Below are 13763 nucleotides of genomic sequence, written 5' to 3'. Positions count from 1 at the left end.
TTGCCAACAAGGGTTTTACCACCAAGTATTAAGTCTTGTTTGCCAAAGGGATCAAATACTTATTTCTCTATGCACAATGCAAATAAATATATATAATTTTGACAATGTGATTTTCTGTTGTTTTTTTTTTATATAATCTATCTCTCACTGGTAAAATTAACCTAGCCTAAAAATTCTAGACTGTTCATGTCTTTGACAGTGGGCAAACTTACAAAATCAGCAAGGGATCAAATACTTATTTCCTTCACTGTATGTATGTATATATATATATATATATATATATATATATATATATATGATCGAGCAGCACTGTGAACAAATGCCTGACTAGCCTGGTGCAAGGCTCCAAAAATAAAGGAGTGACCTCTGCTTATGTGTTGGATATCCAAGAAAGAGAACGTGAAACAGCACTCAAATAAAGTGAATTTATTCATCCAACATGGAACCACAACGTTTCCCCTCTTCGGATAAGATTGGGCACCATTTATCAGTGCGATACTGGCCACATATCTTTGAATTATTATTTATTTACCGCATTATGATACCCTCTTATTATGCCCTGATGTACTCCGCACAGATTACATATGCCCCCACATTATAAACTGAAATAACAGTAAAAACCCCAAACTACTAATACCAAGCAAAATCTGCGCTCCAAAAGCAAAATGGCACTCCCTCCCTTCTGAGCCCTGCAGCGTGCCCAAACAGCAGTTTGCGTCCACATATATGGCATCGCCATACCCGGGAGAACCCGCTTAACGTTTTATGAGGTATTTGTCTTCAGTGGTACAAACTGGGCACAACATGTTATGCACTAAAATGGCATATCAGTGCAAAATTGCAATTATCACTTTGCATAATCCCCTGTGCATTAATCCCTTTGCGCACTATGACTTAATAGCACGTAATGTGAAGGAGTTGATGTATGGAGCTGGCTCACGTGCATGCGGACAGGAACAGCCATTTTTGTTGTTACAGAAGCCTGTAAAAATTACAATATACTGCAACATATTAGTACAAATGTATAAAAGTTTCTCCTGGCTCCAATACCCACAATATATAAACTCAGCCCGGAGCAGGTAAATTTAAATATGTAGGATCCAAAATACCCTAGATAACATAAATAAATTACAGCAAAGTTTACCGCTCAGATGGCACTGGTTAAACAGTCCAACAAGGAATCGGTATGGGGACGTTCTCCCAGAAAAATGCAGTAGAGAGTCCGCAATCCAGTGAGGGTATAGATGGTAATTCTTATCCCTCTAGTTCCACAGAGCTCCTTTTCGTCTCTCGATGTTCAAAAGCTCCTGGTAGGAAATAGATCCTATATCTCTAATAGTTGAAAGAAAGAGACATAGTGCAAGACCCTCTAACTGTTCGCTCCACGCTAAGTTTAATCCATACTCACAGAAGTAACAATGAATAAAAACATCAAAATAGGTCAAATCGTTATGAATTCGTAGGCGGCACGCCAAACACTCTCGCCCGACCCTTGGTTTTGCCCCAGACGAAGCTGAAAGTCCGAACTAATACAATATACCATTATTTTATGGTGAACACCATAAAAAATTCAATTAATAATTAAAAAACGCCAAAATCGTTTTTTTTTGTCACCTTAGATCTCAAAAAAATGTAATACAACTTTTTGATCACTTTTTATGTACCAAAAACACAGCTCGTCCCGCAAAAAATAAGCCCTCATACCGCTCAATCGACCGAAAAATATAAAAGTTACGGCTCCCAGAATGTGGTGAAACAAAACAATTTTTTATATTAACAAATAGATTTTTCTTTGTAAAAGTAGTAAAATATAAAAAAAATCTATATAAATTTGATATCACTGTAATTGTAATGAGCCGCAGCATAAAAAGTAGAGTTTTTGTTTTTAACGCACGACGAAAACCGTAAAAATGAAACCCTCAAAAAATAGAGGAATCGCATTTTTTTCCAATTTCAGCCGGCAAAGAATTTTTTTTCAGTTTCCCAGTAAATTTTATGGTACTTTAAATGGTGTCAATAGAAACTATAACTCTTCCCGCAAGAAATAAGCCCCCACACCGCTCTATTGACGAAAAAAGAAAAAAGTTATGGCTCTTGGAATGCAGGGAGTGAAGAACGAAAATAAGAAAGCAAAAAATGGATCTGTCCTGAAAGGGTTAATTCATTTCTAATGAAAAAAATGTATGACCACATGGAGGGTATTTCCGTACTCGGGAGAAATTGCTTTACAAATGTTGGGGTATTTTTTCTCCTTTATCTCTTGTGAAAATGAAAAAAAAAATCAACATTTTAGTGGAAAAAATGTTGGTATTCATTTTCGCGGCCTAATTCTAATAAATTCTGCAAAAGACCCTAAATGCTCACTATACCCCTAGAAAAATTCCTGGAGGTGTGTTGTTTCCAAAATGCGGTCACTTTTGGGGGGTTTCCACTGTTTAGGTCCCTCCAGTGCGTTGCAAATGCGACACGGCACTGAAAACCATTCCGGCAAAATTTATGCTCCAAAATCCAAATGGCACTCCTTCCCTTCTGAGGGTCCAATCAGCAGTTTATTACCACATATGGGGTATAGCCGTAATCGAGAGACATTGCTTTACAGATGTTGGGGTGCATTTTCTTTATTCCTTGTAAATATTAAAAATGTCTATGTTTTTTCAGACTAATAAAAAATATATTTAGCGAAAATTCTGTGCAGTCAAAATGCTAACTATACCCCTAGATACATTTCTTAAGAGGTGTAGTTTCCAAAATGGGGTAACTTTTGTGGTGTTTCCACTGTTTTAGCACCACAAGATCTCGTCAAACCTGATATGGTGCCTAAAATATATTCTAAAAAAAAAGGAGGTCCCAAAATCCTCTAGGTGGCCTTTGCTTCTGAGGCCTGTATTTCTGGGCAATAAAATATTAAGTTGCATTTTTCAGGTAAAACCTTCTGTGGTACAAAAAAAAAATGTATTACAAATGAATTTTGGAAAAAAATAAAAAAAATTGTCAATTTCACCTCTACTTTGCTTTAATTTCTGTGAAAAGCCTAAAGGGTTAAAACACTTTATGAATGCTGATTCGAATACTTTGAGGAGTGCAGTTTTCAAAATGTGGTGATTTATGACTTTCTAATATATAAAGGTCCTGAAAGCCACTTCAGAACTGAACTGGTCCCTGAAAAAAATAGCCTTTTTAAATTTTCTTTAAAATAGGAGAAATTGCTGCTAAAGTTCTGAGCCTTGTAACGTCCTAGAAAAATAAAAGGATGTTCAAAAAATTATGCAAACATAATGTAGACATATGGGGGATATTAACTAGTAACTATTTTGTGTGGTATTACTATCTATTTTACAGGCAGATACATTTAAATTTGGAAAAAAGCTAATGTTTGCAAATTTTCTCTACATTTTGGTGTTTCTCAGAAATAAATACTGAATTTATTTTTTTACTAACATAAAGTACAATGTGTCACAAGAAAACAATCTCAGAATCGATTGGATAGGTAAGAGCATTCCAAAGTTATTACCACATAAAGTAACATGTCAGATTTTAAAAATTTGGCTGTGTCCTGAAGGCCAAAACAGCCTGTGTCCTGAAGGGGTTACACACTGCTGAAATTCTGCAGCGTAGTACAGCAGCAGTAGCAGTGTGTTCAAATCCACGTGCTGTGGAAAAAATTTAGCAGAAAAGATGTGTGAAAATTGACCTGCAGCATGTCAATTTCTCTTGCAAAAACACTGTGGGATGTCTGCAAGGAAATCCCGCAATATTTAGGCTTAAGGCTGGGCTCACATGACCTATTTTCAGACGTAAACGAGGCGTATTATGCCTCGTTTTACGTCTGAAAATAGGGCTACAATACGTCGGCAAACATCTGCCCATTCATTTGAATGGGTTTGCTGATGTACTGTGCAGACGACCTGTAATTTACGCGTCGTCGTTTGACAGCTGTCAAACGACGACGCGTAAAAATACAGCCTCGTCAAAAGAAGTGCAGGACACTTCTTTCAGACGTAATTTGAGCCGTTCTTCATTGAACTCAATGAAGAGCAGCTCAAAATTTACGGCTGTCAGAGAAGCCTCGAAAATGCGAGGAGGAGCATTTACGTCTGAAACGAGGCAGCTGTTTTCTCCTGAAAACAGTCTGTCATTTCAGCCGTAAAAGCCTGCTATCGTGTGCACATACCCTAAGAAACATATACATACACACGCCTCAAAAACTGCATACAGTGCAGAAAGAGGATGTATAAATGGAACGCAATCTAATAATAGTGGGCTGGAAGAACTAGGAAACAACAGTGATGGCGCATGTCTTCCCTGCTGTCCTAAACTCCTGGGTAAAATTGAAATCAACAGATGATTAAAAAATTTATGTTAAAATAAAAGTAATTTACAACATGTAAACAGTAATCATTGCCTCTGTCCAGCCCATATCTGCTGAAATTAAATAAATACATGCTAGAGGTAAGAAGAGTAAAATTTAAAACTTAGGGGAAGATTTATTTATACTGGTGCACCAAAAACCAGACATAATACATTTACGTTTACCAAGGCATTAGTAACCCCCACAAACATCACTAATTTATGTTGCCTCCTGGTCCAGTTGGCTATAAGATAGCAGAGGTCTCCAGCTGTAACAGGACTGGATGAGTGGCAGCAAGCAAGAAAAAATGGGGGCAATTTGTGTAACAAAATGTGTAGGGCATATTAGCGATGGAAAATGCAATGAGTTAGGCAGACCGTGGCTTTCTATTTACTATAGGGATAGCATTTTCCTTCCTTGAAACAAACTATTCATTAGAAATGATAGCCCTAGCTACGTCACCTCCATATGAGGAGCAGCAAAAAAAAAAAAAATTCTTCTTACCTTACACTATTACACTGCACCATACATTTTCGACGCTGGTGAGAGGTTGTTCTTGCACAGCGCTGTAAATGCATGGCATGGTCTTAGGAGCGGAGCCCACGACAACAGCAGTGGTTGTTAGCTGTATAATACAGCTGGCACCCTGCTGCAAAGGCCGTTTAACCCCTTTGATACCGAGGTCAATAGAAACCTAAGTGGGGAAGAAAGTGACATTTTTCCAGCATAGAGCTAAAGTCACAAGACCCGAAGCGAAAGTCTGAACAAATAACCAGTTAGGTTATTTATCTAAAAAAAAAACAATGTTACAGCAGTACCAGATTTGTGATAATATTTAGTCTTCTTTCATGACGTTTCTCTACCCTTACTAGTGACATATTGCTACAGCCATTTAATAATCCAGAATATTTCATGATCTAGTACTAATTAGATATCCTTGATACTGAATTAAAGGAATTTTATAAAAAAAATCTGTTCTGTCCTACAGAAAAAAAAATATATACATCTTATTCTTGGAACATAAGATTTCTAGAACAAAATTGAGTTTTCTTGGACTTTGAAATATGTGAAATCGGCCTGAGCTGGATGAGCCATTCTATGTGTGCAAACAAGCGGCGCATTTTGTAGGGGGTGCCTTGGGTCGGACATTGCTGAAACATTGTTGGCTTATCAATCATTGTATAAATTCTTGAATACCCTTTTAGGTTGGATTCACACATTCAATTTTGAACCAAAGCCAGGAATGACCACAAAACAGAGGAAATGTATCAGTCTTTCCTCTACACTTTTACTTTCTTTTGTATCCACTCCTGACTTAGCTTGTAAAGACCAGGTCTGCCATTAGACTCAAGCCAGAAAATAGTGGCAAGATGTATTGAAGTGTGTTAAATAATTAGCAAATCTTTATCTAATTATGTTTTAGATGGGTTTTCAGTATCAGCAATAGTAAAAAGTGTAGCACTTCTTTTTAATATAATTTGTGTATCAGAAAACCTACCGCATGTGACTGCACCCTAAAAAACCAGGCACCTGTGTGTCCATCACATGACCATGACAGATTTGTATCCACTGGACAGCTGTCAAACGACGACGCGTAAATTGATTGCCTCGGCAAATAAGTGCAGGACACTTCTTTGCAACGTAATTTGAGCCGTTCTTCATTGAAGTCAATGAAGAGCAGCTCAAGATTACGGGCGTCAAAGACGCCTCACATAATGCGAGGAGTAGCTTTTACGTCTGAAACGACGCAGCTATTTTCTCCTGAAAACAGTCTGTCTTTTCAGACGTAAAAGACAGTTCTCGTGTGCACATACCCTTAGGGTATGTTCACACACAGTGTTTTCAGGCGTATTTCAGGGCGTTTAAGCCTCGAAAAATGCCTCAAAAAACGGAAGCTGAACGCCTACAAACATCTGCCCATTGAAATCAATTGGAAAAACAGAATTTAGTTCATACGGGGCGTCTTTTTACGCCTCCGTTTAAAAAAATGGAGCGTAAAAAGACGCTCCGTAAAAAGAAGTAGCATGTCACTTCTTGAGGCGTTTTTTGGAACTGATTTTCCATTAGGGTATGTGCACACACACTAATTACGTCCGTAATTGACGGACGTATTTCGGCCGCAAGTCCCGGACCGAACACAGTGCAGGGAGCCGGGCTCCTAGCATCATAGTTATGTACGATGCTAGGAGTCCCTGCCTCTCTGCAGGACAACTGTCCCGTACTGTAATCATGTTTTTCAGTATGGGACAGCAGTTCCATGGAGTAGCAGGGACTCCTAGCATCGTACATAAGTATGATGCTAGGAGCCCGGCTCCCTGCACTGTGGTCGGTCCGGTACTTGCGGCCGAAATACGTCCGTCAATTACGGACGTAATTAGTGTGTGTGCACATACCCTTAAAGAGGCTCTGTCACCAGATTTTGCAACCCCTATCTGCTATTGCAGCAGATAGGCGCTGCTATGTAGATTACAGTAACGTTTTTATTTTTTAAAAACGAGCATTTTTGGCCAAGTTATGACCATTTTCGTATTTATGCAAATGAGGCTTGCAAAAGTACAACTGGGCGTGTTGAAAAGTAAAAGTGCAACTGGGCGTGTATTATGTGCGTACATCGGGGTGTGTTTACTACTTTTACTAGCTGGGCGTTGTGTATAGAAGTGTCATCCACTTCTCTTCACAACGCCCAGCTTCTGGCAGTGCAGCACTGTGACGTCACTCACAGGTCCTGCATCGTGTCGGCACCAGAGGCTACAGATGATTCTGCAGCAGCATCGGCGTTTGCAGGTAAGTCGATGTAGCTACTTACCTGCAAATGCTGATGCTGCTGCAGAATCAAGTGTAGCCTCTGGTGCCGACACGATGCAGGACCTGTGAGTAACGTCACAGTGCTGCACTGCCAGAAGCTGGGCGTTGTGAAGAGAAGTGGATGACACTTCTCTACACAACGCCCAGCTAGTAAAAGTAGTAAACACGCCCCGATGTACGCACATAATACACGCCCAGTTGTACTTTTACTTTTCAACACGCCCAGTTGTACTTTTGCAAGCCTCATTTGCATAAATACGAAAATGGTCATAACTTGGCCAAAAATGCTCGTTTTTTAAAAATAAAAACGTTACTGTAATCTACATTGCAGCGCCGATCTGCTGCAATAGCAGATAGGGGTTGCAAAATCTGGTGACAGAGCCTCTTTAAACACTATGAAAAACGCCTCAAAAAACGCCTCAAAAGAAGTCTGAAAAGAAGCCTCAAAAGAAGCTCCAAATTGAAAGAAGCTTAATTTTCAGCTTCAAAAACGCCTGAAAATCAGAGGCTGTTTTCTCTGAAATCAGCTCCGTATTTTCAGACATTTTTGACTCAGCGTGTGAACATACCCTTAGGCTGGGTTCACACGACCTATTTTCAGGCGTAAACGAGGCGTATTATGCCTCGTTTTACGCCTGAAAATAGGGCTACAATACGTCGGCAAACATCTGCCCATTCATTTGAATGGGTTTGCCGACGTATTGTGCAGACGACCTGTAATTTACACGTCGTCGTTTGACAGCTGTCAAACGACGACGCGTAAATTGACTGCCTCGGCAAAGAAGTGCAGGGCACTTTGCCACGTAATTTGAGCCGTTCTTCATTGAACTCAATGAAGAGCAGCTCAAGATATACGAGCGTCACAGACGCCTCGTATATTACGAGGAGCTGCTTTTACGGCTGAAACGACACAGCTGTTTTCTTCTGAAAACAGGCTGTCATTTCAGCCGTAAATGACAGCTAGTGTGTGAACATACCCTAAGGCTGGGTTCACACGACCTATTTTCAGACGTAAACGAGGCGTATTATGCCTCGTTTTACGTCTGAAAATAAGGCTACAATACGTCGGCAAACATCTGCCCATTCATTTGAATGGGTTTGCCGACGTACTGTGCAGACGACCTGTCATTTACGTGTCGTCGTTTGACAGCTGTCAAACGACGACGCGTAAAAATACAGCCTCGTCAAAAGAAGTGCAGGACACTTCTTTGGACGTTTTCGGAGCTGTTTTCTCAGACTCCAATGAAAACAGCTCCAAAAACGGACGTAAAAAACACAGCGAAAACGCGAGTTGCTCAAAAAACGTCTGAAAAGCAGGGGCTGTTTTCCCTTGAAAACAGCTCTGTATTTTCAGACGTTTTTGGTCACTACGTGTGCACATACCCTTAGAGAAATACAGAGCTCTGACCCGACTCCTTCCTATAATGGAGGAGTACAGAGTTTATTTCATTGAGACATATAGTATGGATTATTATGGCCATATATAAATTAGTATTAGGACGTCGGTTTTCAGCCTATGAAATCTGTGCAAATTTTGTTGGCCATGCACAAAACTGAGTGTCACGATCTGTGAGTATGTGGACCCACTGGGCCGTACCCCCGTAGTGGGATAGCAGCTGGTCAAACAGTGTACCAAGTCAATGTCTATATAGTCCAAGCACAAGGGTACCTGTAGTTCAGACAGTAGTAACGGCTAGGCTCAGATGGGACCTTGGCAGCAGACACCAGGCGTGGTGTAACACAGCAGGCGTGACCGATGGCACAACACGACTTCAACTTTCTAAGGCACAGAAACAAATAGCACGGGATACAGGTAGCAGGTACGGGAACACTGAGAACAGGATAACACTAAGGGACCATTTGCAAGACTAACACGGGTTAACAACGCTCAGGCAATGAGAAAAGGGGAGAGCAAAGTTTTAATTGATGATTATGGGATTATTACGGGAGACAGAAGAATGGAGCGGAAGTGAGCGCTGGCGTCTCCTGGGGAGGAGATGCGGGCCAGCGCACACAGATCCATGGCTGCGGCCGTCGGGGGGTGAGTAATCCCTACGGTCCGTGGCCTTAGACGCTACACTGAGTAAATTTGATGCAAGTACTCAATACTGCTATACGCTTGACAAAAATCATTATTTGAGGCATAAAACATACAGCATTGCAATAAAGGGCAGCAGATACAAAGCTATCGAATAACTGTTTGAGCTAGTATCACGGCTACATGTAAACACGCTTTAAAGTGAATCTCCACATATTTACAGGCAAAAATTCTGTACCAACTACCTATTTTTATAAATCTTTACAGTGGTTGAAGTTCCTTTTTTTTTTTTTTATAGATGTTTTTTTAATCCAGAGCTCCAAATCCCCTGTTAGATATAAAGTTAACAAAAAACAACAACTTCTGGCTGCCTGCAATACTTCTTATTGAGTTTAATACCTAAAATGTAAGCAGTGAGCTCCCTCTAGTGGAGGCTGCAGGCAGACAGAATTTTATTCCGTATTCTGTATTTGGAGCTCTGAATCAGACAAACGGAGATCCAGCAGATAAATGAAGCGCATAATTTTGGACCTATTTAGATTTTTTTTTTAAAACAAAAAACTCATATAATAGTGGTCAAGGATGGACATTCACTATAAATGTACCTGTGAGCGCAAAATACATATAGTATTCCTATTTGTTGCATAATAATTAAAATGTCCATGCATGCAACATTTCGCCCAAGAAGAATGCACATCTATGGTGTCAATTTTCTGCAATAAGACCCCACCGTGTATTTAGGAATATGGTGTCCAAAATCATTACCCAATGTGGTCTTATAAACACAGGCAAAAAAAAAAAGTCTGGTTGCTCTAGATTACATCTGTATAGAAAAAATAGAGTTTAAGATAAGACAAAATGAGGTACAATTAATGAATTATTTAGTGGAATATAACAAAGGTTTAACCTGAGTACTATGATGGACACATGAGTTCAGGTTCCTCCTGGTCAATGTGCATCCATTATCACTTGATGCCCCGTCTACACTCCTCAGGGATGAGAATTCATTCCTTAATTTTAGATCTTCCTCGCTTGTCAAATCTTCTGACATTCCTTTATTGTCTTGTCTCATTCCACACTAGAGAAACAAGATGAGATGTTAATAGATCAACTCATTACACGTAAGTAATGCAGCACAATGGTTCTGTCTGGCATCTCGTAAACAGGAATCAGTCAATCTGATAAAACATCAAATGGAGGTAGCAGAGGGTTTTTTAGTAATAGATCCACTAAACAGAGTGCAATGAATATCCAAAATCTCAGGTAATTTATTGCTGAGGATATTACATAAAGAAGGGCTAATCCCTGTAGCCTGTGTATTCAGTGAATGCTGGAAATGAGGGAATAACTGTAAAGAATCATTTATTATTTTGAGGAATCAGAACATTTTCCGAGGATTTTTATTAAACGTTTGTTATGAGCAGAGCTGTTTAATGGAAGTTGGATCTTAAAGACCATAAAAGACAAATAATATTCAATACAATTAACATTTCAACTGTAGGTTTGTGGTCCCTATTATCACATCTGGTGGTTCTGTCCCGATATTCAGCGATTCAGGACTACTGTATACTCCAATTACAACACAGTTACATCTAGTTCTATCTCTTGTTTTATGGAAACGCCACTACTATCTCTCATACCTGGCTACATCTCTAAGAAAGGCCTCTTGAGATACTTTTTAGTAGCTCCCCTTCAGACAGTGGCATGTCACTGAAAACATGTGGGTTCCACTCCCATTGAAGACTTCATTGACTGCCTCAAAAATGTTCGCATGGAAGAGCAGACTACAGTTCAAAATTATAATAATGAAGTATTATACTTCAATTTGTTGGTCTGGAAGGCATTTCGTGACGCTCCAGATATGCACCAATGGCTAGGCTCCCATGCCCCTTAGTGACCCAGTAAGGCTCTTTTATGCCCCCATCAGTAAGAAATACCCCCTCTTATGACCCCATTTTGTAAAAATGGCACCTTTTATGACTCCTCAGTAATAATGCCTCCTTATAGTAGTGCCTTCCCTTTATAGTGCCTCCTTTGGCCGTTCCCAAGACGAGTTGGGACTTCTGTGTGTGTTCAGTGGCCCTGCACAGGAGGCAGGATGCAGTGACGTCATTGTGCAGCCTGCGCCAGGGTGCCTACATCATGAGTATGCTCCCATGGGCTTGTAGGTTGCAGGCCTAAAACAGTCTGATGCCAACAAAAGTAAATGACGGAGTAGGGAGCCAATGGCCCTCCCAGGCGCAATTGGGCCACGGGATTAATGGATGGTGACAGTGATGTATTTCATGGGCGGATGGGTCCACAGAGTTACGGGACCCCACAGAGCCCTGGTCTCCAGCGGTCGCCCCATCCGCTCCTCTAATAATCCACCACTGAGCACTATGCATTCCGCCAGTCACAGATACCGCCTGATAGTGAAACGAGATTCATTAACCCAGAGAACACTTCACAATAATAGCACTTACAATCTCACATACTGACTTGTGGCAAAGGTGGCATCCTATGTGCCACATTTAAGTCATGTCTTAAGTATGACCCATACTACCAGCAATGTTTTTCTATGTAAAGTGCATGGCTATGAGCTTGATTTTTTGCATAGGGTTTGGCTGAAGCTTCTGAACTCATTAAATTAGGTGAGGTATCCAAATTTTTGTCAATGTAGTGTATATACTGTATACCAAAGTCCAACATGCTGGCACATCTCCGAGGCCTCAGAAAACACACACACACACACACACACACACACACACACACCCACCCACCCACACACCCCCCCCTACCCCTTTAATAAGCACTGTATTCATAGTGCCTGTCCCGGGTGTTAAATACTGTCTTCCAATCATCACCCTGGCGAATCCGGACTAGATTTGTAAGCCCCACACAGGTCTAGCTTAGAAAATTTTTTGGCCCCTCGTATGCGATCAAACAGCTCAGAGATGAGTGGCAACGGGTATTTGTTCTTGACTGTGATCAGGTTGAGGCCCCGGTAGTCAATGCAGGGACGAAGGGATCCATCCTTCTTTTTAACGAAGAAGAATCCAGCCCCCGCCGGGGAGGAAGATTTTCATATAAAACCCCTCTCCAGATTCTCCTTGATATAGGCCGACATGGATAGAGACTCTGGCAAGTAGAGAGGATATACCCGTCCACGGGGTAGAGAGGCATTAGGAACCAGTTCAATGGGGCAGTCATAAGTCCGATGTGGAGGCAACGTCTCAGCCTCCCTTTTGTTGAAAACATCTGCATACTGAGCAAATTGGGAAGGCAATCCCGCCAACGACGGAGGCAGAGGAGGCTTGACAGGATGGATCTGACAACAGACAACGACCATGGCACTTGGAGCCCCATTGGAGAACCTCTCCAGAATTCCAGTCCAGGACTGGGGCATGTAGTTGAAGCCAAGGCAGGCCCAGCAGAACAGGATTGATGGCCTTGGGCAAAACAAGGAAAGAAATATATTCAGAATGAAGTACTCCAACCTGGAGCTTCAACGGCTTGGTTTTAGAGATGATGGGATCAGGCAGAGGCAGTCCATTAACTGAGGCAACAGCCAAAGATGTCTCCAGGGGAACTGTGGGCAACTGAAGATGATCCACCAGCTCTTTCTGGATGAAGTTTGAAGCAGAGCTAGAGTCAAGATAGGCAGAAACTTGATGCGTCCTCTCACCGGATACCAGGGTCACAGGAATAGTCAATTTGGAAGCGAATGCTCTGTTAGACTCCGTTCCACCTAGGGTTGTCTCTCCAACCAATCCTAGGCAATGGGGTCTCTCCGGCCTCTGGGGGCACAGGCGCACAATATGGCCTCCATGGCCGCAATACAGACAAAGTCCAGAAGTGCGTCTGCGTTGTTTCTCCTGGGTGGACAATTTGACATAATTACCCTGCATCTGATCCACTGGTGGAACGACTGAGGGGTATTGTGGGACAGCAGAATCCAGCCTGGGAAGTTCTCTTCCCCGGAGAACCTCTTGGGAACGTTCCCGGATCCTCATGTCGACACGGGAGGCGAGTAGGATAAGATCGTCCAAGGTAGATGGCAGATCACGAGCAGCCAGCTCGTCCTTGATCCCTGAAAACAGTCCCTGCCAGAATGTAGCCACCAAAGCCTCGTTGTTCCAGGTCAATTCAGCAGCCAGGATACGGAACTTGATGGCATACTCGCCCACGGAGAGATCTCCCTGGTGTAGGGTTAGCAAGGATGCAGCAGCCGAAGAAATTCTTCCAGGTTCCTCAAAGATCGAGCGGAAGGTCCGTAAGAAGCACAGCAAGTCCCGGGTCTCTAGTCCCTGATGTTCCCACAGAGGATTGGCCCATGCCAGGGCTTTGCCAGTAAGGAGAGAGATGATGAAGGCGATCCTGACGTCATCTGAACGGAAGGACCTGGCATGTAGTCTGAAGTGTATCAGGCACTGATTTAAAAATCCCCTGCAGGACCTCGGATCTCCATCATAGCGTGGAGGTAGCGGCAAGAAACACAGGGGGTTGGTACTGGTACAGACAGGAAGTGTAGCAGGCGGAACCGCAGGAACGGGTGCGGTGACGACTGTGGTTGGAGCGAGCAACCGATAG

The 13763-nt window shown here is 41.8% G+C and overlaps 1 protein-coding gene across 2 annotated transcripts in view; it reads right to left on the bottom strand.

Annotated features, from left to right (window-relative positions):
* The window catches only part of PHTF1 (putative homeodomain transcription factor 1), a 163026-nt gene that overhangs the window by 57541 nt on the left and 91722 nt on the right, over positions 1-13763 (bottom strand). For both annotated transcript variants that reach the window (XM_075850728.1, XM_075850729.1), the window contains exon 9: positions 10099-10269. In XM_075850728.1, the coding sequence (XP_075706843.1) occupies positions 10099-10269 (171 nt within the window). The remainder of the gene's footprint in view (positions 1-10098; positions 10270-13763) is intronic.

This window comes from Rhinoderma darwinii, chromosome 2 (assembly GCF_050947455.1).
Source record: "Rhinoderma darwinii isolate aRhiDar2 chromosome 2, aRhiDar2.hap1, whole genome shotgun sequence".
Classification (NCBI taxonomy): Eukaryota; Metazoa; Chordata; class Amphibia; order Anura; family Rhinodermatidae; genus Rhinoderma; species Rhinoderma darwinii.
Note: the sequence above shows the minus strand (reverse complement) of the source record. Positions and strands in the feature narration are given on the sequence as shown.